General features: G+C 45.6%; 2 protein-coding genes across 5 annotated transcripts in view; one reads left to right on the top strand and one right to left on the bottom strand.

Moving 5' to 3' along the window:
* The window catches only part of LOC110566519 (guanylate cyclase soluble subunit beta-2-like), a 41718-nt gene extending 16673 nt beyond the window's left edge, over positions 1 to 25045 (top strand). For 3 of the 4 annotated variants that reach the window (XM_060391285.1, XM_060391282.1, XM_060391284.1), the window contains 12 exons: positions 273 to 372; positions 1315 to 1511; positions 3696 to 3807; positions 5024 to 5127; positions 6642 to 6858; positions 10772 to 11092; positions 13595 to 13743; positions 14388 to 14534; positions 15967 to 16121; positions 17586 to 17737; positions 20314 to 20412; positions 24477 to 25045. In XM_060391285.1, the coding sequence (XP_060247268.1) occupies positions 273 to 372; positions 1315 to 1511; positions 3696 to 3807; positions 5024 to 5127; positions 6642 to 6858; positions 10772 to 11092; positions 13595 to 13743; positions 14388 to 14534; positions 15967 to 16121; positions 17586 to 17737; positions 20314 to 20412; positions 24477 to 24604 (1881 nt within the window). In that variant the 3' untranslated portion in view covers positions 24605 to 25045. The remainder of the gene's footprint in view (positions 1 to 272; positions 373 to 1314; positions 1512 to 3695; positions 3808 to 5023; positions 5128 to 6641; positions 6859 to 10771; positions 11093 to 13594; positions 13744 to 14387; positions 14535 to 15966; positions 16122 to 17585; positions 17738 to 20313; positions 20413 to 24476) is intronic. The other variant, XM_060391283.1, reaches the window with a different exon arrangement.
* Rnaseh2b (ribonuclease H2 subunit B) overlaps positions 21067 to 26877 on the bottom strand; it is a 74855-nt gene continuing 69044 nt past the window's right edge. Inside the window, exon 10 of the mRNA XM_060391289.1 lies at positions 21067 to 21230. Coding sequence (XP_060247272.1) covers positions 21120 to 21230 — 111 coding nt within the window. The 3' untranslated portion in view covers positions 21067 to 21119. The remainder of the gene's footprint in view (positions 21231 to 26877) is intronic.

Here is a 26877-nt window from a genome sequence, read left to right as displayed (position 1 = left end):
AGCTTGGAAGTAGAACACATGATAGAATGCATGTGATAAGAAAGCCAAAGGATATAAATGAGGAGGAAAGGGAGCCAGCTGGAGGGAGTGGAGAGCCAGTCTAGAAGGGGACTGAATAAGAATAAAATATGACGAATAAAGATGCCGTGGTCGAGCCCATTACTTTTGTATGTTAACCTAGAAACATATATTTATATATTATGAGCCTATAAAAATAATAATGTAAACAATGTGTGTTCCCTGTGGGAAAATGCGCTGTGTCTGTTACTTAGGAAATGAACGCACCATCCTTTCGAGTGGAGGCGGGAGCTGACGGGGCAATGCTTCTCCATTACTATTCAGACAGAAGCGGTCTGTGCCACATTGTACCAGGTAGGACATGGATCAGCCCATCCCGGAGCTCGCTAGGGCGGCCACACACCGCCGTGAGGAGGGTACTGCACGTCCTATAGTGACTGGCGTTTCGGTCATCACGCTCTTAAGGACTGAGAGATTTTTAGAATGATTTTCAGAACACCAGAAGAAGACCTGATTTTTAACACTCTGCACAGTTGTTTGCAGCCATGATAATTCTGTAGAGATTTTTTTTTTTTAATCTACTTAAAAAAAAATCCAGCGTTGTAGAAAAGTCTTAGGCTGTTTTTGTTCCATTTACTTCTACATTTTAAGGACATACACTCCTCCATCCAGCCCTAAAACCCTGTGTAGGTGGTTGAATATTTCATGCCCTATTCCCCTTAACTGCTCCCGCTGCTCTGTTTGTAGCTGTTGCTGATCTTTTGCTAATGTCTAACATAGATGCTGTTGGTGGGTAACTTCTTGCTTGCTTTCTCTATATTTTGTACTTTACTCCTGAATGGATTCCCAGAACAACAGTTTTGAACACATGATATTTAATGCACTTCCAGTGGAATTTTGCTTCTGTTATGTACAGAGTCTGTTTAATGAGTTAGATGTCTTCCTGAAATAAAAAGGTGAACAGGTGCTGAAGTAGAAAATTTAGTGACAGTGACATCCTTATAAAATTATAGAATTTTATAAAACTATAATGTCAACAATTTATAAAATCTTACAAACTTGTGAGTTTTATAATATAATTGTAAAATTATAATGACGGTGACATATTCAAACTCACAAAACTTAAATCTCTGTACACTCTTGCCCTCTGAGCCGCCATAGGACGCCTATCTATGGCAGGGCACGAGCTTGGTGACCCGAAGGACACTCACAAAGTGGGACAGCTGGATATGGTAGAGGTTTTTGCCAGCGCACTGCCTTCTGCCACTGCTCACCACAGGTGTCATCCTGCCGCAGGTATCATTGAAGCTGTGGCCAAGGACTTCTTTGACACCGATGTGGCCATGAGTGTCCTCGGCATGAATGAAGAGGTGGAGAGGACAGGGAAAAAAGAGCATGTTGTCTTTCTGGTTGTGCAGAAGGCTCACAAACAGATGAGAAGGGCAAAGGCAAACCTGCCACAAGACAGCGCAGACATCGGGTCGGATGAGGAGGTACTGGACTTGCTGTGTCTTCAGAGAACAGCTCCCCTGGGACGGGCTATTCAAACCACGCAAATAACGGGACCTTGAATAGTGGATTTCAAGGCAAGCTTTCCCAGGCCTGGTTTCATTGACACTGTGGACCAGATTATTCTGGGTTATGATGGGCTGTGTTCTGTACTGTAGGATCCTTCACCACATCCCGGATATCTGTCTATCCATCCAACGTGACTAGAATCCCATCTCTTAGTTGGAGCAATCAAAAATGTTCCCAGAGTAGAGCTGGGGGGGGGGGGGGAGGAAGAAAATCACTCCTAGCTCAGAATCACAAAATCAAGTTAATGTAACGCAAACTTTCTAGAATGTACTTGAGCCTGTAAGATGTTCACATATAAAAATATCAAAGCTGGGTATGGCAGTTATACCTGCAATGTACTTAGGATGCTGAGGCAGTAGGATTGCTATTATTTTAAAGCCAGTCTGGGATAAAGAACCCTATCTTAATACCTCAACAACAAACCAAAATGAAAGGATTTGAAGTTGGAATCTGATATCTTATTTCACAATCCTCTTGCCATGAGTGGGCTTATCAGGTCCTCAGTGCCCACTTCGCAGGTGGAACCTGTCACAGGTCCAGCATGCAGTCACGATCCCATCCTTGACCACCTCAGCTACAGCTCATAAGGTGAGCATTGCCAGCTTAGATACCACATGTGTTAGGTTAAAATTACTCTGAATCCATTAGGGTCTGCTCACCAAAGAGTTGTCAACCCTAGGAAGAGTACTAGAATTCATTGAGAGTGATGGTGACTTTATCTACTCTTGGTAAGCTTGCCTCAGACTCTAGGGTCCCAGACAAATGACAGCCACCAAAGCCACTCTGAGCCAGTAGCTTCTGAGGGTTTTTTATTTGTCTTACATCCAAGAAGAAGGAAATTTGGGTAAGGGGTAAGAAGAATGAACACCGAAGTATTAGGGAGACACTAGAAAGAGTTCCTGAGATGGGATAGGAGTTCCAAGAGAGGAGTATTGACACACTCTGCCTTCCTAGTAGAGCTTACGGTGGGAATTGGATGGTCACTGAGATCATCATTATTGGGGCTGGTCATTTTTTTTTTAATGTGTCACAGTCTGAGTCAGTAAGGAATCCACAAACCCTCCACACACTCCCTTAGCCCAGGCTGAGAGTTACTCATCAGTCTAGGGGAGGGTGTTGTGTGCTGGGTGATCGGCTCACTTTCCAAGAGCCATACACTTTCTGCCTATGGAGAGCCATCTCCTGTGTCAAGAGGATGCTCGTGGTGTGTGTGGACTTCTTCCCCTGGGAAATGTTTCTGGTCATGGTTAACCAGCTCATCTCTGTGCATCTTCAGTGGCTACAAATCTTTTCCTAGTGTAAAGGGAGACTTCGGTGAGCATCCTTCCACCTGCCTTCTCCACATTTTGTATTGAGCCCTAGGACATAGTCTCAGAACAACACCCAGGAAACATGAGCCTCTAAGCATCCCCTGGAGAGCTTGTAAAAATGTCTTGCTGACTTTGGTAGAGAAACTTTGGTGTGGAGCTCCAGGCTCCTGATAGAACTGATCACGTAAGCCCTAACACTATCTCTCCAGCTACCAACATGCTTCAGTATAGAAAGATGAGCCCGGCAGCAGGAGGCAGGGCTTGTACTGTGAGACCAAAAATTGCGGGAGATTTGAAGTTCTAGTTTTGGCAATTTAGGATTGGATGAGGAAGCTATAAAGTAAGATAATTGGTTAGTCTTAGGTGCTCAAGCTTGGCCAGTCCTGCCAAGTGTGGATGCAGCTGCAATTGAAGGTGGGGGTGGTTAGCTCATCCTTGAAGATTAGGGCTGCGGGCTCTTGGCTGGAGGTCAAAAGCTACTCAGAAGAAGTCTAGGTTTGTTGCTAAGAAACGCTATCTCAAGGACAAGGGTCTGGTTGTTCTTTTGCTGAGTGAAGGTCATTGCTTGCTTGCCCCTTTTTTTATATCTGTCCTCACAGATAGGGTCACATTCCTTCACTCTCTGGAAAGGTACTAAGAGGCTTTAGCTTAACCTGGACCTAAAACTCAAAACTATAGGCTTTAGAGGACATATAGGTTACATATATATACATACATATAGCCTAACCCTTTCAGTACATCTTCAGTCCTGTGACCAAGTGGCCATACTTCACTCTCTGCTCCCTGCAGGCTCTTGAGGCAACACTCCTTAGGATGAAAGAGAGATATCTGAGCATCTCAGTTCGTCCTGGAGAGAAATCTCACTCGGATGTTGTGAGGGCATCAGTCATGTTCAGAAAAGGTAAGCAGGCGGCTCTCCTGGCTCCAGCTCTTACATCAGGACAACTTCCTGGTTTGCAGGGGAAGAGCCCATATACACAAATAGGGCAAAGGTCCCTACAATTTCAAGGCCTCTGATTCCCTCAGAGCTTGGATTTGGCATCTGTGGTTTGTAACTTTAAATATCAGCTTTTAACTTGCCACACGTCAGCTCTTTTGTTTGTGCTGGGTGATATGGAGACACCGTCATCTCTGTAACCAGGAAAGCCACTGGCTTGGATTCAGTCCCAGAGGCGCCCTGTGAAAGTGAGGAGGGTTCAGACATGCTGGGCACAGTGAGTGCTTCCTCCCTTCAGGACCCAGGCCTTCTTAACCAGGGTGTGCTTCTGGACTGGAAGCTTGTGGCTCTCCACAGCTAGCCAGCAGTACAAAGGACAGAGGGCATTTCTGGACCAAAGGACCAAAGAAGCACATTTCTGTCTCTGTCTCTGAGATGCTGTGACATGGAACAATGCCTTTCTGCTTTTCATTCTGCTTCACAAAATGAAGATGGTAAATTCACCATACTGGGTCTTTGGGTATGGAGCTAGCCTGACAGCCAGCACCCAACTCTGAAGTCGGAATCAGAGTTCTGACCCTGTGGAAGAAGGAAGCTAGATGCTCCTTGTCATGGCATGGTAGGTCAAATGACAGGCATCTGGGAGAAGGTCTGCTGTTGCTCAAAGAGCTGCATTCTGAGTCCTTCAAGCTGTAGCAAACACAACTGACACCCTTTGTCTAGGAGATTTTCATATCAAAAAGGCTCCATTGAGAATCTGCACCCCCTGCCAAATGGGACTGTTGGTTAAATTTTTACGTGCCACCCTAAACTGTCAGTCTAAAAAGCTCCATGGCAAATGTCCCTGATGCCGGGCTGGGCACACACTCACTTCTCTTCTGGCTCATTGTCTGCTTGTCACCGTTTCAATGCCAGCTCTGTTTTCATGGTGAGACATACTCAATTGGCCCAGAAGCAGCAGGCAGAAACTTGGCAGGGGGCAGGAGGGCTCCTCAACCTGGTCGCAAATTTTCTGTTTGTTTTAATTCGGACGATAATTGCGGTGGCCATCTGGAGGTGCTGAGGGAGCCTGTGCTAAAGAGTGGGAACCACAGTTCGCCTGTGAGCCATTTAAGATTGTGACCTTGTCCAAGGGGCTCTGTGAGGGCCGCTGATTAGGGCTTTCTTCTTCTGTGTCCAGGGCCCCTCAGGGACTCCTTCCAGCCCGTCTATCCTGAGAGACTGTGGATTGAAGAGGAGATGTTCTGCAATGCTTTTCCTTTCCACATTGTCTTTGATGAAGCAGTAAGAGATCATTTCCCTCAGAAGCTTGGGCTTGGGGATTAATGGGGAGCCCTATTCACCATCATGGTGGCTAGTAAGGACTTAGATCCCTGAGCCCTCAGGGCTTAGGAGACTAGACTTTGCCCTGGAGGGTCCACTGACTTCACTTCGTGTTATAGACTCTTCTAGAACGCATGATCTTTTTTAAGGTAAATATAGAAATGAAGCTGAACCAGTGAATAAGTGGGAAAGTTTATGATCAGAAAGAGAGGCTGGAGGCAGACTTTAAAATTCACACCAGAAAGAGGCACCAGAAATAACCTATAACCATGGTCCTAAAAGTGACCGGTCACCCCCTGTAACCACAGCCGGTTCTCAATCCCACCATGCTTCACTCCCTGCATCTTAGTGGAGCTTCCTATTGTATTCTGAGGGAGTGCATGAACACGACCATTTAGGTTCTATTGCTATTGACTTCCCAGGATAAAATATCCATCAGCTGGAGCTGGGGTGTGATGGCTCACATCCATAATTTCATCAGTCAGGAATCTGAGGCCAGAGTTAAGTTCATGGGTAGCTGCATAGCAAGAGACAGAACAAAACAGATGCAGACATAGAAGACACAGACACGTGAACTGAGCTGATTTTTCTTTTATGCATCTAAAGGATACATAGGCAAAATGAATTTAGTCAGAAATTTTGGTTAAAATATTCAGCCGCTATGATTTTCTCTGGAGTTTATTGGAATTCATATGCCCATTACCAGCCAGCTGGCTGTGTGGCATGACCTCTATGGCATGTACTCACCTGATGATGGTATCTTCCATCAGAGAAGTGATGGTTCCATGGCAATAAATAAATACCCTTAGGTGAAAAACTGAGAATTGTGAGTCAATAAGTAACGATGTGTTGGCAATGCCACAACATTATTATTACCGGTACCATTAATGTTTTCAATCCAATCTGCTCCAGATACTCCCTTTTCAGCTTTTGGATTACAGACTAACAGAAACCGAGTGACACGTGAGGTTTATTTCCATGGCTTTCCTGAGTTTTATGGTTAATAAGGGCTCCCAGACAATTGTGCTGGTAATAGACACGTCCTCATTTCAAGGTCCCCATTTCATGCTCCCTTCCATGCATTCTCTGGAGAGAGCAGAGAAACATTACACTAGTCCCTGGATGAACTGGTGACAGGTCCAGACTTGGCTAGTTTATGACAGGGGCCGGGGCTTGTGCCGAGGAAATAGGGGTAGATAGCACAGAATGAAGAACTATTGGCCTTGTGGAGTCTTAATGCCTCTTGGCAGTCAGCCTGTGCTTCTGAGCACTCCCATGCTATTTCATTCCTCTTCCAACATCAGCTGCAGATGCGACAATTTAAGAAAAATGATAGTTTTGCTTTGCTCATTCCATTACCGACTCCCCTTCAGCCCAGGGAGTCACAAAGCAAAGCCAAAATGTCATATCTAAGGGAAAGCCAATGGTGGAGTTTCTTTCTTTTCCCCAGACTAACATGTGTCCTCTGTGAATAGCTAAGGGTCAAGCAAGCTGGAACAAATGTGCAGAAGTATGTCCCTGGACTCCTAACCCAGAAATTTGGAGTAGATGAGTATTTCTCCATCGTCCACCCTCAAGTTACCTTCAAAATCTCCAGCATCTGCAAGTTCATTAACAGTCAATTTGTCTTGAAGACACGAAGAGAAATGATGCCCAAAGCATGGAAGAACCAGCCGACACTCAAACTCCGGGGTAAGAGCCCATGCCTTTCTCTTCTGCCTGTTAGATCAGTGAGATTGGAAAGATAGCTTTTCAACTTCCCCCAAACCAGGAAGTCTCACTGAGTATATCAACCACAGGGTACATGTCAGGGAGAATGGGGCCAACACAAACAAGGCGATATAGATTTGCTTTCATTCTTCTGCAGACACCCTCCAGTTTGACCAGCACCATTTGTTGAAGATGCTCTCTTCTTTTCCCCCCAAGCTTTGCTTATTTGTTTTGTTTGTTAAAAAATGAAGTGCCTTTTTGGGTCTTCAGTTTGATTCCATTGATTAACATTTTTACTTTTATTCCAATACCAAGCTGTTTTTATTACTATAGATCTGTAGTAAAACTTGAAATCTGGGATGGTGAAACTCCAACAGTTATTCTATTATTCAGGATTGTTTTAGCTCTCCTGGATTTGTGTGTGTGTGTGTGTGTGTGTGTGTGTGTGTGTTTGTATGGAGTTGAGAACTGTTTTTACAATTTCTGTGAAGAATTATGTTGGAATTTTGATGTGGGTTGCATTGAATCTGTAGTCTACTTTTGCTGTGATGCCCATTTTAACAGTATTAATCCTACTGATCCATTAACTTGGTGATCTTTCCATCTTCTGATGTCTTCTTCAATTTCTTTCTTCAATGTCTTAAAGTTTTTATTATACAGGTCTTTCAATTGCTTGGTTAGAGTTATTCCAATATACTTTTTGAGGCTATTATGAAAAGTACTGTTTCTTTCATTTCTTTTGTATGTAGGAAGACTACTGATTTTTGTGTGAAGTATCCTGGGGGAATCTTTAGTTTTTTATGTATAAAATCATGTCATCTGCAGATAAAGATACTTTGATTTCTTCTTTTCCTATTCTTGATCTCCTTCAGTCTTATTGCCCTAAGACTTTAAGTACTATATTGAATAGGTATGATAGGAGTTGACAGCCTTGACCTGTTCCTGGTTTTATTGGAAATTATTTGAGTTTCTCTCTATTTAGATCAATGTTGGTTGTAAGTTTGCTGTAAACTGCTTTTATTATGTTGAGGTAGGTCCCTGTATCCCTAGTCTTTCCAGAACTTTTATCATGAAGGGGTGTTGGATTTTCTCAAAGGTCTTTTCTGGTTATCATGTGGGTTTTGCCTTTCAGTCTATTATATGGTGAATTACATTTATTGATGTATGCATGTTGAACAATCCCAGCATCTCTGAGATGAAACCACTTGATCATGGTGAATAATGTTTTTGATGTGTTTACAGGTTCGGTTTGCAAGTGTTCTATTAAGAAAATTTGCATCTATATTCTTAAGAAAAATTCCCCCAAAATTTATGTTGGTTTTTTGTACAGTTTTGCTGTCATATAATAGTGACCTTACAAAAAGTGTTAGAGAATGTTCCTTTAGTTTCTATCTTGTGGGATAATTTTAGGGGTATTGGTATTAATTCTTCTTTAGACTGCTACACTGAACCCATCAAGCCCTGAACTTTTTAAAGTGAGTGGTCGGGGAGAGTTGTAATTGCTGCTTCTGTTTCACTAGGGACTATGAGTCTGTTTAAATTGTTTATTTGATCTCATTTTGAGTTTGGTAGGTCATAGGAGTAAAAAGCTTTATCCATTTCTAGGTTTTCTAGTTTCTTTGAAGGATTCCCTACTTTTGCTATTGTGCTTAGGTCTTCAATCCAGTGTGAGGTCATTTTTTTTTTTAACCTGCAGTAAGGAGCACATACCTTGAGCTGCCCATTAGACTAATGATCAGTTTGTATACACATTAAACATAAATGCAAGTTGAGCTGAGGAGAAAACCAACAGGAAAAGATGTTCTGAAAGTTTGAGTTAATCTCAACGTGTAGTGATAAGAGATGCAGCTAGCCAGATGAAGACCTGAATTCTGTTGTGCCATTGGAAACACTTTGAAAGCTCTCTATGGATACTATTTGAGGTTTGAATGACCAGACCAGAAGTATGTAAAAAAAAAAAATGGACCATGGTTTAGAGAAAGAGAGCCTGGCAGGCAGGTGATGGCCATTTCTGGGGAGCAGATGGGAAGGTGTGAGGTTAGCGTAGGTAGCGGTGCTGGTGCTGGGGTGACAGTCAGGACAAACTCTCAGCAGCACATGCTGAGAGAAACGATTTAGACAGTTATTACCATCCTTGCTTGGGAATTGGTAAGGAAGGTGTGATGACCTGAGGAATGACATGGCTGAAGTCCTCGAGGGCAAGAATTTTGTCAGTTCAAGTCAACCTGTATCCTGATGCCCAAAGCAGTGTCCTATGCCAGTGGTTGTACCTCCTACTTAAGTAACAAAAGAATCCATGAATGGAGAGCACTTTTAGAGATAGTGGAAAGTGGGATCCAGACTTCTGCAAACAAACACGTAATGGGAGCAGAGGAAACACCCAATACCACTGCCACATCACCACAAGGGCAACTGGGAAACAAGCATCAGGAGTTTTAAGAATTAACATGTTTTTGTCTAAGCACTATCATATGCATGAGCATGTCCTTTAACAAAACAGCCACTGGTATACTCAAAGAGGTGTCAAGCTTGTTTGTAACACTGTTGTTTCTAGAACTATACACTAGGCATAATGTAATCTTTCCTGGCTTATAGTTTAATTAAAACACCACAACCAATACAGCCTGCAAAAGTTGTGCTGATTATCTGTATCAAATACCTCAGAGAAATATATTTTATGTGAAAAATTCAGATATTGCATTATGATTATTATCAGTGACCTTAACTGTTCTCTTATGCTTTTTTTTTGTTGTTGTTGTTATTGTTGTTGTCATGAATGGCTACAGCTTTTATAATACATTAATAATTATATCTATTCTTAAAGAAGTGCACAATTTGAGTCTGGGAAGCAAGATTTCTTTGGAGACTCAGATTTATTGTCACCGTGGTATAGGATCCAGCTGGATAACTTTAAAAGAGAAGACTCAGAGAGGTGTGGTGGCTTATAACACTAGCACTTGGAAGATGTGGGAGGAGGATTGCCATATGTGCAAGACCAGCCTAGGCTACAGTGATATCCTGTTAGAAAGAAGGAAAGGAAGGAAGGAGGGAAGGAAGGAAGGAAAGAAGGAGGGAAGGAAAGAAGGAAGGAGGGAAGGAAAGAGGGAAGGAAGGAAGGAAAGAAGGAAGGAAGGAAAGAGGGAAGGAAGGAAGGAAAGAAGGAAGGAAGGAAAGAGGGAAGGAAGGAAGGAAAGAAGGAAGGAAGGAAAGAGGGAAGGAGGGAAGGAAAGAGGGAAAGAAGGAAGAAAGGAAGGAAGGAAGAAAGAAAGGAAGGAAGGAGGGAAGGAATGAGGGAAGGAAAGAGGGAAGGAGGGAAGGAAAGAGGGAAGGAGGGAAGGAGGGAGGGAGGGAAGGAAGGAGGGAGGGAGGGAGGAGCTAGCGGCATGACTCGGCTGTTAAGAGCACTTGATCTTGCAGACCTAAGTTCATGTTCCAGATGTTCCCCATCAGACGGTCCACAGCTACTGGCTGTAGCTCTCATTCCAGGGGCCCTGACATTTAACACATCCACACTCAAGCTGTGAACATAAACACACATGCATACATTAAAAAGAAAACAAATTTTTTTAAAAGAAAAAAAAAACAGAGAGGGAGAGAGAAGCTGAACTCAAAGTCTTAGCCTATGCAACATCTAAAAAAAAATTAAGAAAGGAGGAGGGGTGGACACAGACTAAAGAAAAGCAAGCTGAGAACCACAGTCACAGGGAGAGCCACTGTGCAGAGAGTGGCAGATGAGTGAGTGCGGGCAGAAATGTAGATGACCGTCGTGACACACAGCTCAGAAGGAGGGAGCAGGCTGTGCGGCAGCCAAAGAGCACGTGGTATGGTCGATGCTTACCTCTCGGTCCATCTTGGAGACGTTCTGTATTGTCGCATTCCTCTCTGTGATGGGCAGGCCAGATGATCTGGATGGAGTCTCTGCAGTGCATGATCTTCATGTGTTCCCCAAAGCTCTGCAGCCTCCAAGAGTTGGAGGAGAGCAAGATGCACCTTTCCGACATCGCTCCCCACGACACCACGAGGGATCTCATCCTCCTCAACCAGCAGAGGCTGGCGGAGATGGAGCTGTCCCGCCAGCTGGAGAGGAAGAAGGAGGAGTTGCGTGTCCTCTCCAAGCATCTGGCCATTGAGAAGAAGAAGTCGGAGACCCTGCTGTATGCCATGCTGCCTGAACACGTGGCCAACCAGCTCAAGGAGGGCAGAAAGGTGGCTGCAGGTATGGCGCCCTTCCTTCTACAGTGAGTACAGGGAGGAGTGTGCTCGTGCTAAGCGCTGTGGACTTTGAGCCTAGGGCAGATCTGATTTGATTTCTGGCTTCATCATTTAGAAGTGTCATCGTGGGCTAAGCGGTTAACCCGTATCTCCTTCAGTGGAGGGTGCATTGTTTCCAGGGCAGGACATGAACAAGGAGGCGCCAGGGGTGCGGTGATGATTCTGGGTTCTTACAGAAGACGAAACTGTATGCTACTTTGTAGACAGTGATGATATGCTGAAGTGTGTGTGTGTGTAGTGTGTAAGTGTCTGTGTATTGGTCTATATGCCTGTACACACATGGATGTCAGTCTTTTTCTAGTCCTCAGCCTCTCACCAATACTAGAGCTATACTAGAGAAAAGCAAGCCTCAGAATCCTCCTGTATTTCCTCCTCGCCACATTCAGCCTTTTGGACAGCTGTACATGGCTTTTTTATGTGGGTGTTGGGGATTTGATCTCAGGTCCTCATGCTCACATGGTAAGCAGTCTAACCCTTTGAGCCATCTCTCTGTTCCCCAACTCATTTTCCTTATAGTAGAAGCGGAATGGCTAGTTTAATATATGTCAGCTTTGACTGTGTAGTCGTGATTCAGAGGAGGAAGGCTGGGAGCTCACAGCAGCTGGTGATCAAGGCCTGTGTTGAGACGTGATGAGCAAGACTGTATCCTGATGCAGTAGGGAGGGTCAGTTGTGAGGACTTCGAGGTTGCCAGTATAGAAACGTGTGATGATTTATCTCAGGACAGAACAGAGAGTTGGGGACCTGGCTCAGGGTCAGAGCACTTGCTCTGTAAACATGAGGATCTGAGTTCAAATCCCCATTGTCCCTATAAACAGTGGTATATGACCACACTGAAGAAATATACTGAAAGAAACTGGGTTCAAATCCTAAGCATCCACATACAAAGCTGGGCGTGGCTGTATGTAACTATAAACCCAGCACTGTGGCAGCAAGAGACAGGGAGATACAGTAGAGGCAAGAGCTCACTGGCCAGCCAGCCTAGCTGAAAAGGTGAACTTCCGGTTCAGTTAGTGACCTTTTATCAAGGCAGTAAGTCACAGAGCAGTAGAGAAAGATACCCAGCTCCTCTGGCCTGTAGGCTCAGGTACCTGAACTTTCATGTATATGTAACACACACACACACACACACACACACACACACACACACACACACACACAGACACCAGAAAGAAGATCAAACCTGAAGCAATGGCGGTCAGGTCAATTTAGAAGTGTTGGGTGTGAGATCTCTGCAGGACTTGACATGGCAGGAACAGTGGCGGTTAGGGATTATAGGCAGAATTAAAGGGAAAGTTCTAGCACAGAGCTGGGTAGGTCTGGAATCTGTTGAACTAGGGGTGGTGCCTGATCACAGGCTCTATGGATGCTGTAAGATCATAGTTTTTGTCAAGTTGACACAGGCTGGAGTCACCTGGGGTGGTTGGGGAGGTGGGGAGGCTTCGGGAGTAACTGAGACGAAAGAAACTATGGTCAGAAGGTATTGCATGAGAAAAAGCAAACAAACAATTAAACTTGTTTTCAATTTTAAAAACATCCACAGTGTACAATAAAACAAAAAATAAAACAAGATGAGAAGGCTGAGAGGTGAGGAAGCAGGAATGGTAGAGTCATGTGAAGAAAGGTTAATGTCAGAGAGGTGGATGATACAGAAGGCAGCCCAGTGTGTTCCAGGCCTCAGCACTCCACCTAGTATGTATCAACTGAGAATCTACCCATGCCAAGCCCTGCTCTTTGTACCAGCATGCACAGATCTCAGTACAAATGGTCTTCCATCTGAGTTCTCACTGGGATGAGAAGTGCGCATCAGGCCAAAAGAGACAACAGGTGTGCAGGCCTCAAGGCAGGAGGCACTCCTCATGCTGGGATAACTCCCCAAGAAAGACTGCATGGCTGGGCTGGAGCAAGCCAAAAGGAGTTGTTGAGACATTAAGGTCAGGTAGCAGGGTCCCATGGGTAGGGTATGCTAAGGATAAAAGGTGAGGATTCACTTAACAGGACCTTTGTCTGCCGTGTAGAAATTAGTGTAATTGGAGTCCATGGCAGAAGAGGGAAAGAAATAGGAGAATGTAGCAGCCATGCCACTGTACCAAGACAGACCCCTCCAGACGCAATGCAGGCATTCCTGTAGTTCAGGTCCTGAGTTTGGACCAGAGGAAGGGGACCCTTGCTAGGGGCCATTTCTCTCAACCCACCAGCACCTGCTGCTTCTTGGTGGGAGCTCCCTAAGGCCTAGGGTTTCTTCTGCTTATCCTGTGATATGATTCTCGTGGAATGATGAGTATCTCACAGTAGGGGCTCGAGGCAGGTGCTCATATCTGTTGACTAGATGAGGAGCAGTGAATGACACCCAGGTCCTTTGTGGTTTTCAAAAGGCACCGGACTCAAAAATCATAGAATTATTATTCTGTAGCCTTGGCTACCACTGACATAAGTTTCTGTTGCAGGAGAATTTGAAACCTGTACAATCCTTTTCAGTGATGTGGTGACATTTACCAACATCTGTGCAGCCTGTGAACCTCTCCAGATAGTGAATATGCTGAACTCAATGTACTCCAAGTTTGACAGGCTAACCAATGTCCATGAGGTCTACAAAGTAAGTGTGTGTGTGTGTGTGTGTGTCTGTGTGTGTGTGTGTGTGTGTGTGTGTATGTGTGTATGTGTATGCGCACGCGCGCACGCATGAAGTTTGGTCTGCTTCTGGAATCAGGCCAGAGAGGAAACACTCAGGCCTGTCCTCCTTTGCTGTGTCTGCACGAGTCTGAAGAGGAAAGCCACACAGAGAATGAGAAGTGCTGTAGGAATCCTTTAACAATAGCCACGCCAAGATGGTACTTTGACACCCGTAAGCAGCAAACACCACCTTCCTAGGTATTAGTCTCCTGTTCAGCAGAGAGTTTCATCCACATGATTTATTATCTATCTAATAGAAAACATCATATGACTACCCAGGAACTTCATCTTTTCTGGGATTTATTTTCACCAAAAGCAGAAAGGAGGCTGGAGCTATGGCTCAGAGGCAAGGGGCTTGCCTAGCTATGTGGGAACCTGGGTTCCATCAACAAAACAAAAATCAGTTCTCTTGGCTGTCTTGTGTTCCCTTTCCTATGTTCCTTCCTGCTCTTCATCTCCCCAGGAAACAATCCAATAGTTTAAAAGATCTTATTGGCAATGTATGGGAAATGTTTGGTTATGACATGAAGGGAGTTCCCCCCCCCACACTTTTTTTTTGCCATGCAGGTGGAGACGATAGGTGATGCTTACATGGTGGTAGGTGGTGTACCAGTACCTGTTGAAAGCCATGCTCAAAGAGTTGCTAATTTTGCTCTGGGGATGAGAATTTCTGCAGAAGAAGTGATGAATCCTGTCACTGGAGAACCCATCCAGGTAAGCAGCCGTTCACAGAAGACAAAACATCACACACAGAAGTAAAGTTCTAGCCTGCCAGGTTAGGCTTGGGGTGTGCTACAACATATTGCATCATTTACCGAAAGTCCTTTCTTCTCTTGCTTATACTCCTAAGCAGCGATGCTACCAAGAAGGCTCAGCTTCCACAGGCTTTAGGGGAGGCTGCTGACTCTTGAGGTTATCCTGTGACTCATGGATACTCTTCATTGTAATAGCACATGCTGAGCACACCTCATTTGTAATTTCTGCTTTTTTTTTTTTTCTCAAGCATCAAGCAGGTGTCTTGGCTTTACCAAGCAGCCAAAGATTTCTGCTTGGGAAAATGCTTGTCCATCATGCCCCTCACAGCTCAGAGCTCAGCTGAGGTGTGTACCGTTATTGACAAAAATGGAGAAGTCAACCTCTGACAACTTGTTTTGTTTTGTTTTGGTAAAAAGCAAATATGCATTTATTTTATGACTCAAGATGGCACCTACATTTGTAGGTGTTTTACCTGAAAGGAATGAAAACATATGCTCAGAAATGTATCTCTATGAACTGTTTACAGCTGCCATACTTACATTGATCCAAACTAGAAATAACCTAAATAGTCACAAAGAGGAGAATGGATGAATGAATCCCAGAGCATTTTTCCCACTGGACAATAAAAATTATGACTATGGTTATACATGACATTGTGAGGGAATCTGAAAACAATATGTTGTATAAATGCAAGCAGATGTAAAACAGCACATGCCATCTCAGTTCATTCGTGTGATGATCTAGGAGGGAAAATTACTCTTTGATAAAATAAGTAAGAAATCAGGAATTTCTTACCGGATGGAAGGTGGGGTTGTGGGGCTCTTCCTAAGAGGCATGAACTTGTGCATTGCTCTCGTGTAGGGTACCAGCAACAGACCAAAGGAGCAATGGGGCCCTTGTGAATCAGTGAGATTACTGGGGCTACCCATAGGAGCTTCAAATGAGGCTGTGACACTACGAAGCCCAGCCCAGTGTTAGTGACAGCTCATGGAGGGTGCCTCCCTGGCCCCTGACCCTGTCACTGTGCTCAGGCAGCTCCTGCAAAGACAGTCTCCCTTCCCCACAGCCATGGCTCCTTTTACAAACTTTGGGTTCCCCTTCCTCATGTACTGCATTAGCTTTCTGAGACTCAGAAAGGGGTGCTTTAATTTTGCACACACCAAGTTAGTTCGCGGGGGGAGCTAACTAGAAAAGGGCAGAGGATAACTTTGCAGAGTAATGGGCTGCTCTACACTTCATTTTAGACGGTGTCTCAGTGACACATGCACTCGTCAGACCTCTTGGAGCTAGCCACCTCAATACTCGTAGTTTCATCTTATCTAAACCATGCCTTCAAAGGAAACGCAAGGAGATTCAAAGCTCTCTTTTCAGTGAAGTTCTCTCCGTACAGATCAGAGTGGGAATCCATACTGGACCAGTCTTAGCAGGCGTGGTAGGAGACAAGATGCCTCGGTACTGCTTGTTTGGCGATACAGTAAACACAGCGTCTAGGATGGAAAGCCACGGGCTTCCCAACAAAGTGCACCTGAGCCCCACGGCCTACAGGTCAGCCATCCAGCCTTCGTTGCCCTGCCAGCTTCCCAGAGCCACGCTACTGCCTAGCAGCAGCGGGGGGATGGGGAAGGAAGCTGGAGTTTCTTCTCCTGTGCTCCAGGAAATACTGCGGGCTTTCTGCCATCACTTGTTTCCATTCCTACAACCCCTAGGCCAAATCCAGCCTGTTGCTTGATTTTGAATGTAGCTTTATTGGGACAGAACAGTGGGACTTAGGGAAAATGACCTGCTGCTGATCATGACTGAGGAGTGACTGTGTGTGTGTGTGTGTGTGTGTGTGTGTGTGTTACCCCAAACAGAAGCTAGAATTCAGCAGTGAGGTCTCTGTGATACAAGACCTGTGATACAAGGCCTTTATTTATATGTTGTCTATGGCCGATGTCTCTGTGAGTGGAAGAGTAGAGTAATCATGGCAGAGATTATGGCTCACAGGGCCCGAAACAGTTACTCTCTGGGTCCTTCACAGAACAAACCTTAACAGAAGAAAGAGAACTCATAGTTGTTTGAAGTCAAACTAATTCAAAGATGTGCACAAAAATGACACTGTATCTTGAATAGATAGGATAGGTCACATTTAGATTTAAGTTCCTACTGCTTAACTCCTTGACACTGAATAGCTCCATGAAGAAATTTTTATTAGTGTTCATGAAGCATTAAAATTTTTTTCAGTGTTTTTTTTGGTTGTTGTTGGTTTGTTGTTTTTAATTTTCCTGTTTTCTAAAGAGAGCAAGAGAAAGAAGCATGGGGTTGGATGGTGAGGAGGATTTTGTAAGAGATGGAGGGGAAATATTTTTTGTAATTTATTTTATTTTTAAAAATAATTTATTCACTTTATATCCCAATTGTGCCCCTTCCCTCATCTCCTCCTGGTCCCACCCTTCCTCCCTCTTTTCCCCATTCCCCCTCCCGTAGTCCTCGGGAAGGAGGGAAATCTTGATCAGAATATACAGTGTGGAAATTTTATTTTCAATAAAAAGGAGCAAAGCAAAGATATCTGAGATTGAGTCTTAAACAAACAACAGGTAGCAGTTTGTCTCAGATCTGAGAAGGCCAGGAGGGGCTGGGTGGGATTCGGACTCCCACTCTAACCGTTCTACCTACTCTCCCATCAGTAGAATTAGAATGTGGGAAATGGGAGCCTGGGAGGTCAGTGTCCAGAAGGGAAGACTTTCTAGAGATGCCTGAGCTGAATCTCCAGCAAGGACTTAGACAAAACTACGGTGCTGGGGAGTAAAAACCAAGCAATAGAGTAGAAACAGGTGTTTGAGTCCCCTGTGGCCCCTCCCAGCCTTTGGCACCCTGCTCAGAACACTGGTCCTTCATGCCTCCCTCCTTCCCCATTGGGTCCCTCACTCCGATGTCCCCCAGGCCCTAGATGGCACCTCAGATTTTCCCTCTGCTATGGATCCAGGAATTGTCTCTTGATATTTGGCATATTTGGTTTTCTCTATATAGAGCTCTGGAAAACAAAGGGTTTGAAATTGTCAAGAGAGGTGAAATTGAAGTGAAAGGGAAAGGAAAAATGACCACATACTTTCTGATCCAGAACCTGAATGCCACCAAGGATGAAATCATGGGGCGACCTACAGCTCTCACCAATCAGGAAGGTAAACAAGTCCAGGAGGCGTGGCCTCAGTGCTGGGGGTTCCTCACTAAGCTCTTCCCATCTGTCTAACTGTGGTTCTTGGGTCAGACAGGCAACATCCTATCCTCCACACTGCTGCTACCGTCCAGGCAATGGAAACCTGCAACGATCAGCCCAGCAGTCTTTCCCTGGACACTTTTTCATCCTGGGACTCATAGGCTCATCCTCAAAGATCTCACCTGCATCTATTTCCATGGTGTTTGTCTATCCAAGAGATGAGCTTTTCCAGAGATGCCCCCATGCTGGGGAGTTATTCTGAGTGCTTCACTTCTCCATCACCCTGTCAAGGCTTTCCTCACATACTAGAACCTTCCCCCTTCCTCACCATTTTCTTATTGTCAGAATTGGAGGACAAAAATCATCCCTCACTAAGTACCAAGAATGACAAGACAGTGGAGCTTTGGAAAACTAACCTGGTACTGAGTTGGATCAAGGAGCCACTGTTTTGCTTGTGGTACCCAGACAGAAGCTAGAATCCAACAGTGAGGTTCTCTGTGCCGCAAAGCAGACATGATTCATTCCCCCACAGTTGGGGCCTGCAGCTACTAACCTGAGCAAGAGGAAAATGCTGGCCTGAGAGGAAACCCCATACCAAGGACAACCCTGTCACCTTTGAATAAAGCAAGAGAAGGGAGTGAGTTCAGTCTGACACTTGCTAATCTCCAGCTGCTCCAGGGCACCTCAAAGGAAGAGCTCTCAACCCAGGGGCCTCTTGTTTACATAGCTAATATATGCAGGATGACTCTTGACACTTGACCCTTGACCCTTGAAAAGGACACATGAACAGAGCTCTTCTCTTTGAACATGTTGTGGTTCCGATGACAAGATGGCTCTTTGCAGAGCTTTGAGTCTTTCATGGTGCTTTTCTTCTAGCTTTGTGTTGGCTGAGCATGCTTGGGAGATGAGGTTGGTTTAGGCTGTGTTTTCCAGATGGAGACACGGAGATGGAACAAACAAACAAACAAACAAACAACAACAGCAACATGACAACTAACCCTTGCTTAGAACACCAGGGACAATGCTCCTGATGTTTGGGGTCCCCATTTCTAGGCTCTGGTGAGAAAAGTCACCCCTCCCTCCCGTCAGCGTGCCATTTTCACAGTACAGAGGATTTTCTTTGGCCTTTCCTCTTCTTTGTTGTGTTTGAAGTGGGAGAAGTGGAAGAGACAGGGGATGTCATGCTGTGTGATGGTAGGAGGGATGGGAGGGGGCAGAGCAGAAGCCTTTTTAGGAGGTTTGCCTGGCCTAACCCTCCTACCTCTCCCACCCCACGGGTCTGTGCCACTCCCTGTGTTTTTTCAGTCTGAGAGCAGCTGCTAGAGGGTGGCCATGGCTAGCAGAGTCAAGTCCCTATCTAGTTCTGAGCTGGGAAAGGGCGACCCAGCATGACAGAAAAACAAGACTGTCCTATTTAGAAGACCTTAACATTAAACTCAAGAAACAGGCTGGCAGGGGATTGTGGAAAGAGGAGGAATGCTGGCTTAGTCTCAGGCCCTAAAAGGATCTCTATGCAAATTAGCAAAAGGAACCCCTTTGGAGGGTACCAGCCAGGTGGTCACCAGGAACAGCTCATAACAGAAAGAAAAGGCACCCTTTCCTCAGGACAAAGATCAGCCTCCTCCCTGACTCCCTTGGTTAGGTAGCACCAGGTAGATAGATAACACGTTTCTGTAGAGGGTCCTCAAATGGGACCCACCTCGTTTCTTTTCATACACTGCCTTTGCCATGGTCCTTTCCCTCCTAGTGGTCTTGGATTTCCTATCATAAACCTTCTCTTAGGACAAGGTATTTCTGTCTCTTGGGTTGCCCCAAAGTCCATGAAATAGAGTGCCAAGGCTTCCAACAGCAATGAAAAGCTTGGGGCTCTCAGGAGACATCTAGGAAGATTCTATTTCCTAAGGGACATGGCAACCTCAGCGGTCCTGGGCAGTTTCACCCAGTGACCATATCCACACGATGAGATGGAGTTTCTCAAAGCCAGTGACAAAGGGACAGAGGAACAGTGCTGTGTGTCTACCACTTTTCCCAAGCCTACTTCTTTCCTCACGTGTCCCTGCTCCACACATAGGCTGGTGATTTGCAGGATGTAAGGAGCATGGTGGGTGAACTTCAGGTGGCTTCAAGATGCAAGGAGTCTACTCCCGAGGTTCAGAGCCGGGAAAGACCAACCCGGAGTGGAAAATGAGTAAGAATGCCAAAGAGACAGACTTGGCGGTGCCTCTTCCCTGCCCTCTGTGAGGGAGAGAGCCTCACCAGACACTAGACACTGAAAGAAGGCAGGAAATTTAGGGGGTAGCTGTCTAGGGAGCCTTCCCCCAAACAACTCTGCTTCCCCATCTCTCAGAAGCAGCCACACTTGTGCAGTCTTTAGAGGCATGAGGATACTGAGCATGATACCTGTCTCTCAGTCTTCCTGTCGTGGCATTTTTACCAGTGGACCTGTAACCTGGAGGTCACACCCAAGGGATGTCTGATGATTAGAGACCTCTGAGAAAATCCCCACAGTCTCATGGCGCCTTCCCTCATGCTCTTTTGCAGAAGCAAGTACTGCTGGAAACCAAGACAGGGAGCCCTGTGCAGTCCCAAGTTACGTGGGTGGAGACCAGCAGCAACCCCACAATGGTGAGGCAGCAGAGAGTGAGTATACCAGATACACACAGCAGATAACCCACAGTCAGCCCTGAAACTCCTTGTAAGACCACTGGTTAGCTAGGGTGTGTCTTACTGGGGCTAGTGGTGGAAAGAACCAGAAAAAGCCAGTCTGGGTGGAATTTGGGCTCCTAGAGGAGGAGGTGCCTGACTTTCTGCCTCTTGCGTTCTGAATGAGCTTTGGTTTTTGAGCTACCCCAACCCATATGCTCCTATTGTTAATGGTTGCTTTATCTGACTCCCGCAGGGAAACAAATACTCATAACATGTTGCTCTCTATGTACCCACGAAGTGACACCAGAACCCTCAGCTGCATGCCTTCTTTTTACTACAAAGTGCTGAGATCTTGATGCCCACTCCCTGCTGTGGTCACCTGTACAGGACACAGTTACAAAGCAGCCCTGGGAACCTCTAGCTCCGCTTTGCCCCTGAGGTGGGGGTGGGAGGGCTTTTTCAGTTCGTGCTCACTCATCCCATCTTGGGGAGTCCTTCAGTTCTCTTACAAGCCAGTCTCAAGCATGACACTAGCTGGTTTTCAGGATAAAGTTACAAAGCAGGGACGAAGATCCAGGAGTGGGCCCGCACGGTATCCACCACCATCACCCTCTAGAAACCAGGTGATCCGCATTGTCTTATGCTGCTGTAATAAAGCATCATGACCAGGGCAACTTATAAAAGGAAGGGCTTCTTTGGGCTTATGACTGCAGGGGGTTAGAGTCCAAGATGACAGAACAGAGGGAGCAGCAATCAGGCAGTAGGCAGCAGGCATGGCAGCTAGAGCAGCACTGGAGGGCTCGCATCTTGAACTGCAAACAGTAAGCAGAAAGAGTGAACTTGAAATGGCATAAATCTTTTAAGCTTCAAAACCCACCCTCCCACCTCCAGTCCCCACCCCTGCCACAGTGACTCACTTCCTCTAGCAAAGCCACACCTAGTAAGCCTCCCCAAACAGTACCTCCAGTAGGGGACAAAGTGTTCAAACATCCTAGCCTGTGGGGGACATTCTCATTTGAACCACATAAATCCCCCTGGGATCAAGCTTTGGAGGCACTCCAGGCTACAGAATATGGCACCAAAGGCGATCACAGCATGTGTATTAAAAAAAAAAAATCATGCTTGCTAGTGCAATTTCTTAAGACATGGGAGATAATCTATGTGAAGAGTTGGAACAGCTCAACATTTTAGTAACCGATGTGAAGAGCTCAGCTGCTACCACTTTTTTTTTTTTTATCAGATGAGGTTTTCTGACGTGAGCCCTCGTCATTGGGTACTCCCCCAGGACCTAAAGATTTCCTTCTGCTCTGATCTCCTAAGTCAAGGCTGAGCGATAATCAGACGCTCAACTCTGGGGACAGGACACAGAGAAAAATTTGGGATTCTGGTATTTAGAATCAAGGATGAGGCAAATTTGGGATCCTGGGTTATGGGAAGCTAAGAGGCTATCTATGATGGCTAGGGGACATTTCTCTCTCTTCTGTGTTCCCAGCCATCCTAGACCTGCATGATTCAGGTCTTGTCAATCCTTTAAAGAACAGGATTACACAGTCATGGATGTACTCAACAAATGTTTCTTGAGACACTCTTTGCACTCCAGGAATAGAATGACCAGGCCAGCTACTGATCTGGGATCTGCTGGTACTAAGTGAATGAGGTCATCCTCCTCACATGGATTGTGTTTATGTCAAGAGCACCAGACACATCATATGGAGCAAAAAGTAAGATTGTTTCAGATAGGCATGAATGCTAAGGAGAAAACTGAGTGGCGGAGAAGACCAAGGAAGCCTTCCTGAAGCTGAAACTGGGGTGCAGGTTGCTGGACAGCGGCCTGGATCAGAGGTTCCAGGCAGCACCATGTACTAAGACAGTCACAGGTTTAGAGAGTTTGAGGGAGACGAGAAGCTGGTTTTTCCAGAAAGCATTGCAAGATGATGGGAGTGGCAGTGAATACGGGAAAAGAGATAGACCAGGACTTCCAGAAGCCTTGGCGTTGAGCCTCCTTATCCACACGCAGAAGATATGGACATGAAGTGTGGAGAAAATCAAGGCATTGCTGAGAGTTTATGAGCCTTTCAAAGGGAAGAGATCTCCGGTGGTGGTAGGGATTCTTAAGTGGACCACACATTGCTGAGGACAGCAGGTCTATAAGCTTTCCATGTCCCAGCAGGCTCAACCATTGAATTTTCAAGATAGACCACCAATGGGGCTGGGCAGGGCTGGGCAGGGCTGGGCATCTTGCTTAGAGGCAGGAGTCAGAGTAATTCTGTGCATACAAGCCACTGAGAGGGGAAACAGAAGCCACACTGTTTGGGGACAATTAGAAGGGAGAGAGCTAGCATGGGATAGATGACTGGGGTGGGGATTTTTCTCACTTGCCTAACTTGACACATCAGTCAGAGGGCATAGCGGTGGCATACCCACCCTGCAATAGAGGAAGAAACTCAGAGTTCAGAAAGGCGCTGTGGTTTATACAAGGCCCACAACTGGTGTATGCAAGGAGTTTGGTTTTTAGGACCAGCTATCCTGGGCAGACCACATATGTGAGAGTCGACTTTGAGTTACAAGTCGAGACAATTGCACAGTTTTTTTCGGATGCCGGAATTCCCCAGCTTCCCTGCAGCTCTGTCATGCTCCCTCACACTTGTCTGAGATGATTTCTGATGACTAGGTGTGGTTAGTAGGTCTGTTAATGACCGGTCACATGAGGAAGCAGCTCTCAGCACATGGTGGCTGAGTGATAAACCATCATCTGTGCACTAGAGATCCCAAAAAGTGAGCACACAGCCGTATGGGGCACGGACCCAGAGCCACCCAAACCCCGAGTCTTAGTTAGCGTTTCTCTTAGACACCGGCGGTATCTGTACTCAGCCACTCTGCTTGGGCCATATTCCATGAGAATTTGGGAGGAAAATGAGCACATTGGAGAGTTCAATGGACCTCTGTTCCTGACTTTAGACCCATTTTAAATTCTTCACATGACTTGCCCTCTACAGTTTCCCTGAGGCAGGCTCCGGTCTCCCCAGAATCTCCTTCTTTTGCTTCCATCCACTCTACATGGTTTGACGACACAATATTAGAGACGGGTCCCGGGAGCTCCAGATTTCTGAGTCACTTCTTGTATCCATGAAATGCCTTATCAAACACAGCCTGTCTCAGTCTGATGGTGCTGGAAACTGCCTAATGCTCTTCAGCTCTTAAAGAGAAATGGATCGTGATCCAGATTTATGGGGAAGCCTGAGGTGCCAACAGCCCCCACCCCACCCCACAGAAGCCTATTCATGAATTTGGGGGAGAAGAGCAGATTCGATGTATTGCTTTCTGGGAAGCTAGATGTATGAGAGCCTCCATTCAACACAGGAGCCTTTCTGGACTTAAGTGTCTCCGGAGCAGTGACTACTATAGAGAAGAACATGGAGATGACATGTGACCCTAATAAAAAATGCTTAGGGTGGGCAGGTAGTGGGGTGGACACAGCCTCCGACATCCAGTCTCCTGAAGCCATAGTTCTCTAACCCCACTCTCCCCTCTCCTCCTGGCTTACATTCCAGAAAAGCGGCAGCCCTGTCTCTGAGCCTGATCTCTGGCCTCCCACAGATAGACAAATTGGCTGTTGGACGTTTTTCTCCAAGTGGGTCATTGTGTTAATAACTTGATATAAATCATCAATTCAATTATTAGTTTCTCCCATTTTAAACTTGAGGAAAACGTGAGACCCAGCGAACAGGTCACTTGACAGTCACAGGCAAGCAGTGCGCATGGCACCGGGTTGGAACCTCATCCCCTGTGGCTTTGCTGTTTGAAGCGCATAGACAGTGACATGCCAGCAAGGGTATTTGAGTTGTGCAGCAACTCAATGTAAAGACATGGTGACATGGTAGCATGGCATAGCAGAACAGAATTATAGAGAGGAGTGGGGGGGGCTGTGTCATTGTAGATGTGAAGACCGTATTAAAAGAGTGGCCACATGGTGTCCCCAGGGGCCTGGCTCCAGTGGGGTCCTCTTGCAGGGAAGCCAGCTGGAGGGTTTATTCACGGACGGTTCTGTCTTGTTTTAGCTTCTGATGAAGCCGCGCCTGCAGGGAGCCCGGTGACAAGGCTGGATTCCACGGATGCAGCCGATGGCCAGCCATCCCCTGATCAGACCAAGACAAGAGTGCCATCTGCCTTATGTGTTGTGTTGTAATCAAGAGAAAAAGTGAATCTACAGAAGCCAAGCGCACGCCTGTAACCCCAGTACTTGAGGAAGCAGAGGCAGGCAGATCTCTTTGTGTTCGAGGCTAGCCTGATCTACAGAAATGAGTCCAGAACAGCCAAGGCTACACAGAGAAACGCTGTCTTTTTTTTTTTTTTTTTTTTTTTTTAGATGTGTAGCGGTGGCATACCCACCCTGCAATAGAGGAAGAAACTCAGAGTTCAGAAAGGCGCTGTGGTTTATACAAGGCCCACAACTGGTGTATGCAAGGAGTTTGGTTTTTAGGACCAGCTATCCTGGGCAGACCACATATGTGAGAGTCGACTTTGAGTTACAAGTCGAGACAATTGCACAGTTTTTTTCGGATGCCATTAATTCTTCAGTTAATTAAAAATGAAAAATAAAGCAAACAGCTAAAAACCCACAAGTAAAATTTCTCAGCTGCCTTCTCTTACTAGCACACTGGAGGACTGAAAGTAGCTAACTTGTGTCCTGCTTTGCCCGTTTGGGTCTCCATTGCTAGAGCTACCCCTGGGAGTTTTTTTTTTTTGTTTTTTTTTTTTTCTTTAAAAAAAATATATTTATTTATTTATTTATTTATTTATTTATTTTTTATCAGTTACATTTTATTAACTCTGTATTCCAGCCGTGTCCCGATCCCTCATTCCCTCCCAGTCCCTCCCTCCCTCCCTCATCTCCTCCCTGCTCCTTTCCAAGTCCACTGATAGGGGGGTACCTCCTCCCCATTCATCTGATCCTGTTTTATCAGGTATCTTCAGGACTGGCTGCAAAGCCCTCCTCTGTGGCCTAACAGGACTGCTCCTCCCTTCGGGGGTGGGGAGACCAAAGAGCCAGTCATTGAGTTCCTGTTAGAAATAGTCCTTGTTCCCCTCACTTTGGGAAACCAATTGCTTACTGAGCTACCACAGGCTACATCTGAGTGGAGGTTCTAGGTTATATCCATACATGGTCCTTGGTTGAATGTCAGTCTCAGAAAAGACCCTGTGCCCAGATATATTTGGTTCTTGTGGAGCTCCTATCCTTTCCCCATCAGACTAACTCCCCTTCTTTCTTATGATTCCCTGTACTCTGCCAAAGGTTTGGTCATGAGTCTTTGCTTTGAAAACACTGCTAGTTAGAGTCTTTCAGATGCGCTCAGTAGACTCCTGTCATACGTTCAATGCACATCCCATCTGTCTTTCTAAACGAGGATTGATCATCTTACCCCATGTCCGCTCAATTGATTATCTTTTATAGGTGTATAGATTTCATTATGTTTATCATATCTTATAGGTCTATATAAGTGAGTATATCCTATGTTTGTCTGAGAAACGCTGTCTTGATAAAACCAACCAACCAACCAAACAAACAAACAAAAAAGTGAACCTATGGGATCCATTTCTTATATTCCATGGCAGCTAATGATGATGATGATAATTTATAAAAATTCAGAAGTTCAAGATATTTTCAATTCCATATCTTCTTCAGCACCTCTTTGAGAATAAAAGAATAGAATGGAAACACAAGCCTGAAAGGTTCGAAAGATGCTTGCAATCATGGTTCATGGCCAGTCTCCAACTGACTTGGGCTCTATTTGTTTTTCATGTTGACTTGGCCTGTGGGTCTGTTTCTGTTTGCTTGCTCTGAGCTCTGTAACTTTTCAATCCTTGCCTCTGGACAGGTAGGGCCACTTTCACAGGACACCCTGACCTTGGGCTCCAGTGTGCCATTTAACTAGTTGTGGGAGGAGGCAGGAAGAGGAGTTAGAGTAAGGAGACCCAGGCCCTGCAATTTATAAGTTACTCCCCTACCCTCCTTCCAAGACAGCTGGTCTGTGGAAGGCACTGGGCTAGCAGGGTAAAATGAAGCCATTTTCCTTCTCAGCCCTGGGAATTCTGGGAAGCAACAGAACAGAAGCTATATTTCCAGAGAGGTCTCCTTCTTAAAAGGAAAGTGGAGAGGGAAAATGTAAAAAAATGGCCAAAGGGCAGACTTGGGAAGGTATAGAAAGAAGGACAAGTTCTGCCCAACACCCAGCTCCTGGACAGGACCCCTCCACCACTTCTAATTTTAGAAATAGTGATGCCTTCTGTAGAGAGTGGGGGTGTTCTTGTAGCCTCCTTGACCTGTAGGCCCTGGGACAGGAGGTTAGTGAGGGCAGACAGAAGTTGTCTGTGCTCCACACATCTATATGTGTGGAATGGTATGGTTTTATTGTTTGTTTGTTTGTTTTTTAACATTTAGAAAATAAGAACCATCTTAAG

The sequence above is a fragment of the Meriones unguiculatus genome, chromosome 9 (assembly GCF_030254825.1).
Source record: "Meriones unguiculatus strain TT.TT164.6M chromosome 9, Bangor_MerUng_6.1, whole genome shotgun sequence".
Classification (NCBI taxonomy): domain Eukaryota; kingdom Metazoa; phylum Chordata; class Mammalia; order Rodentia; family Muridae; genus Meriones; species Meriones unguiculatus.
Note: the sequence above shows the minus strand (reverse complement) of the source record. Positions and strands in the feature narration are given on the sequence as shown.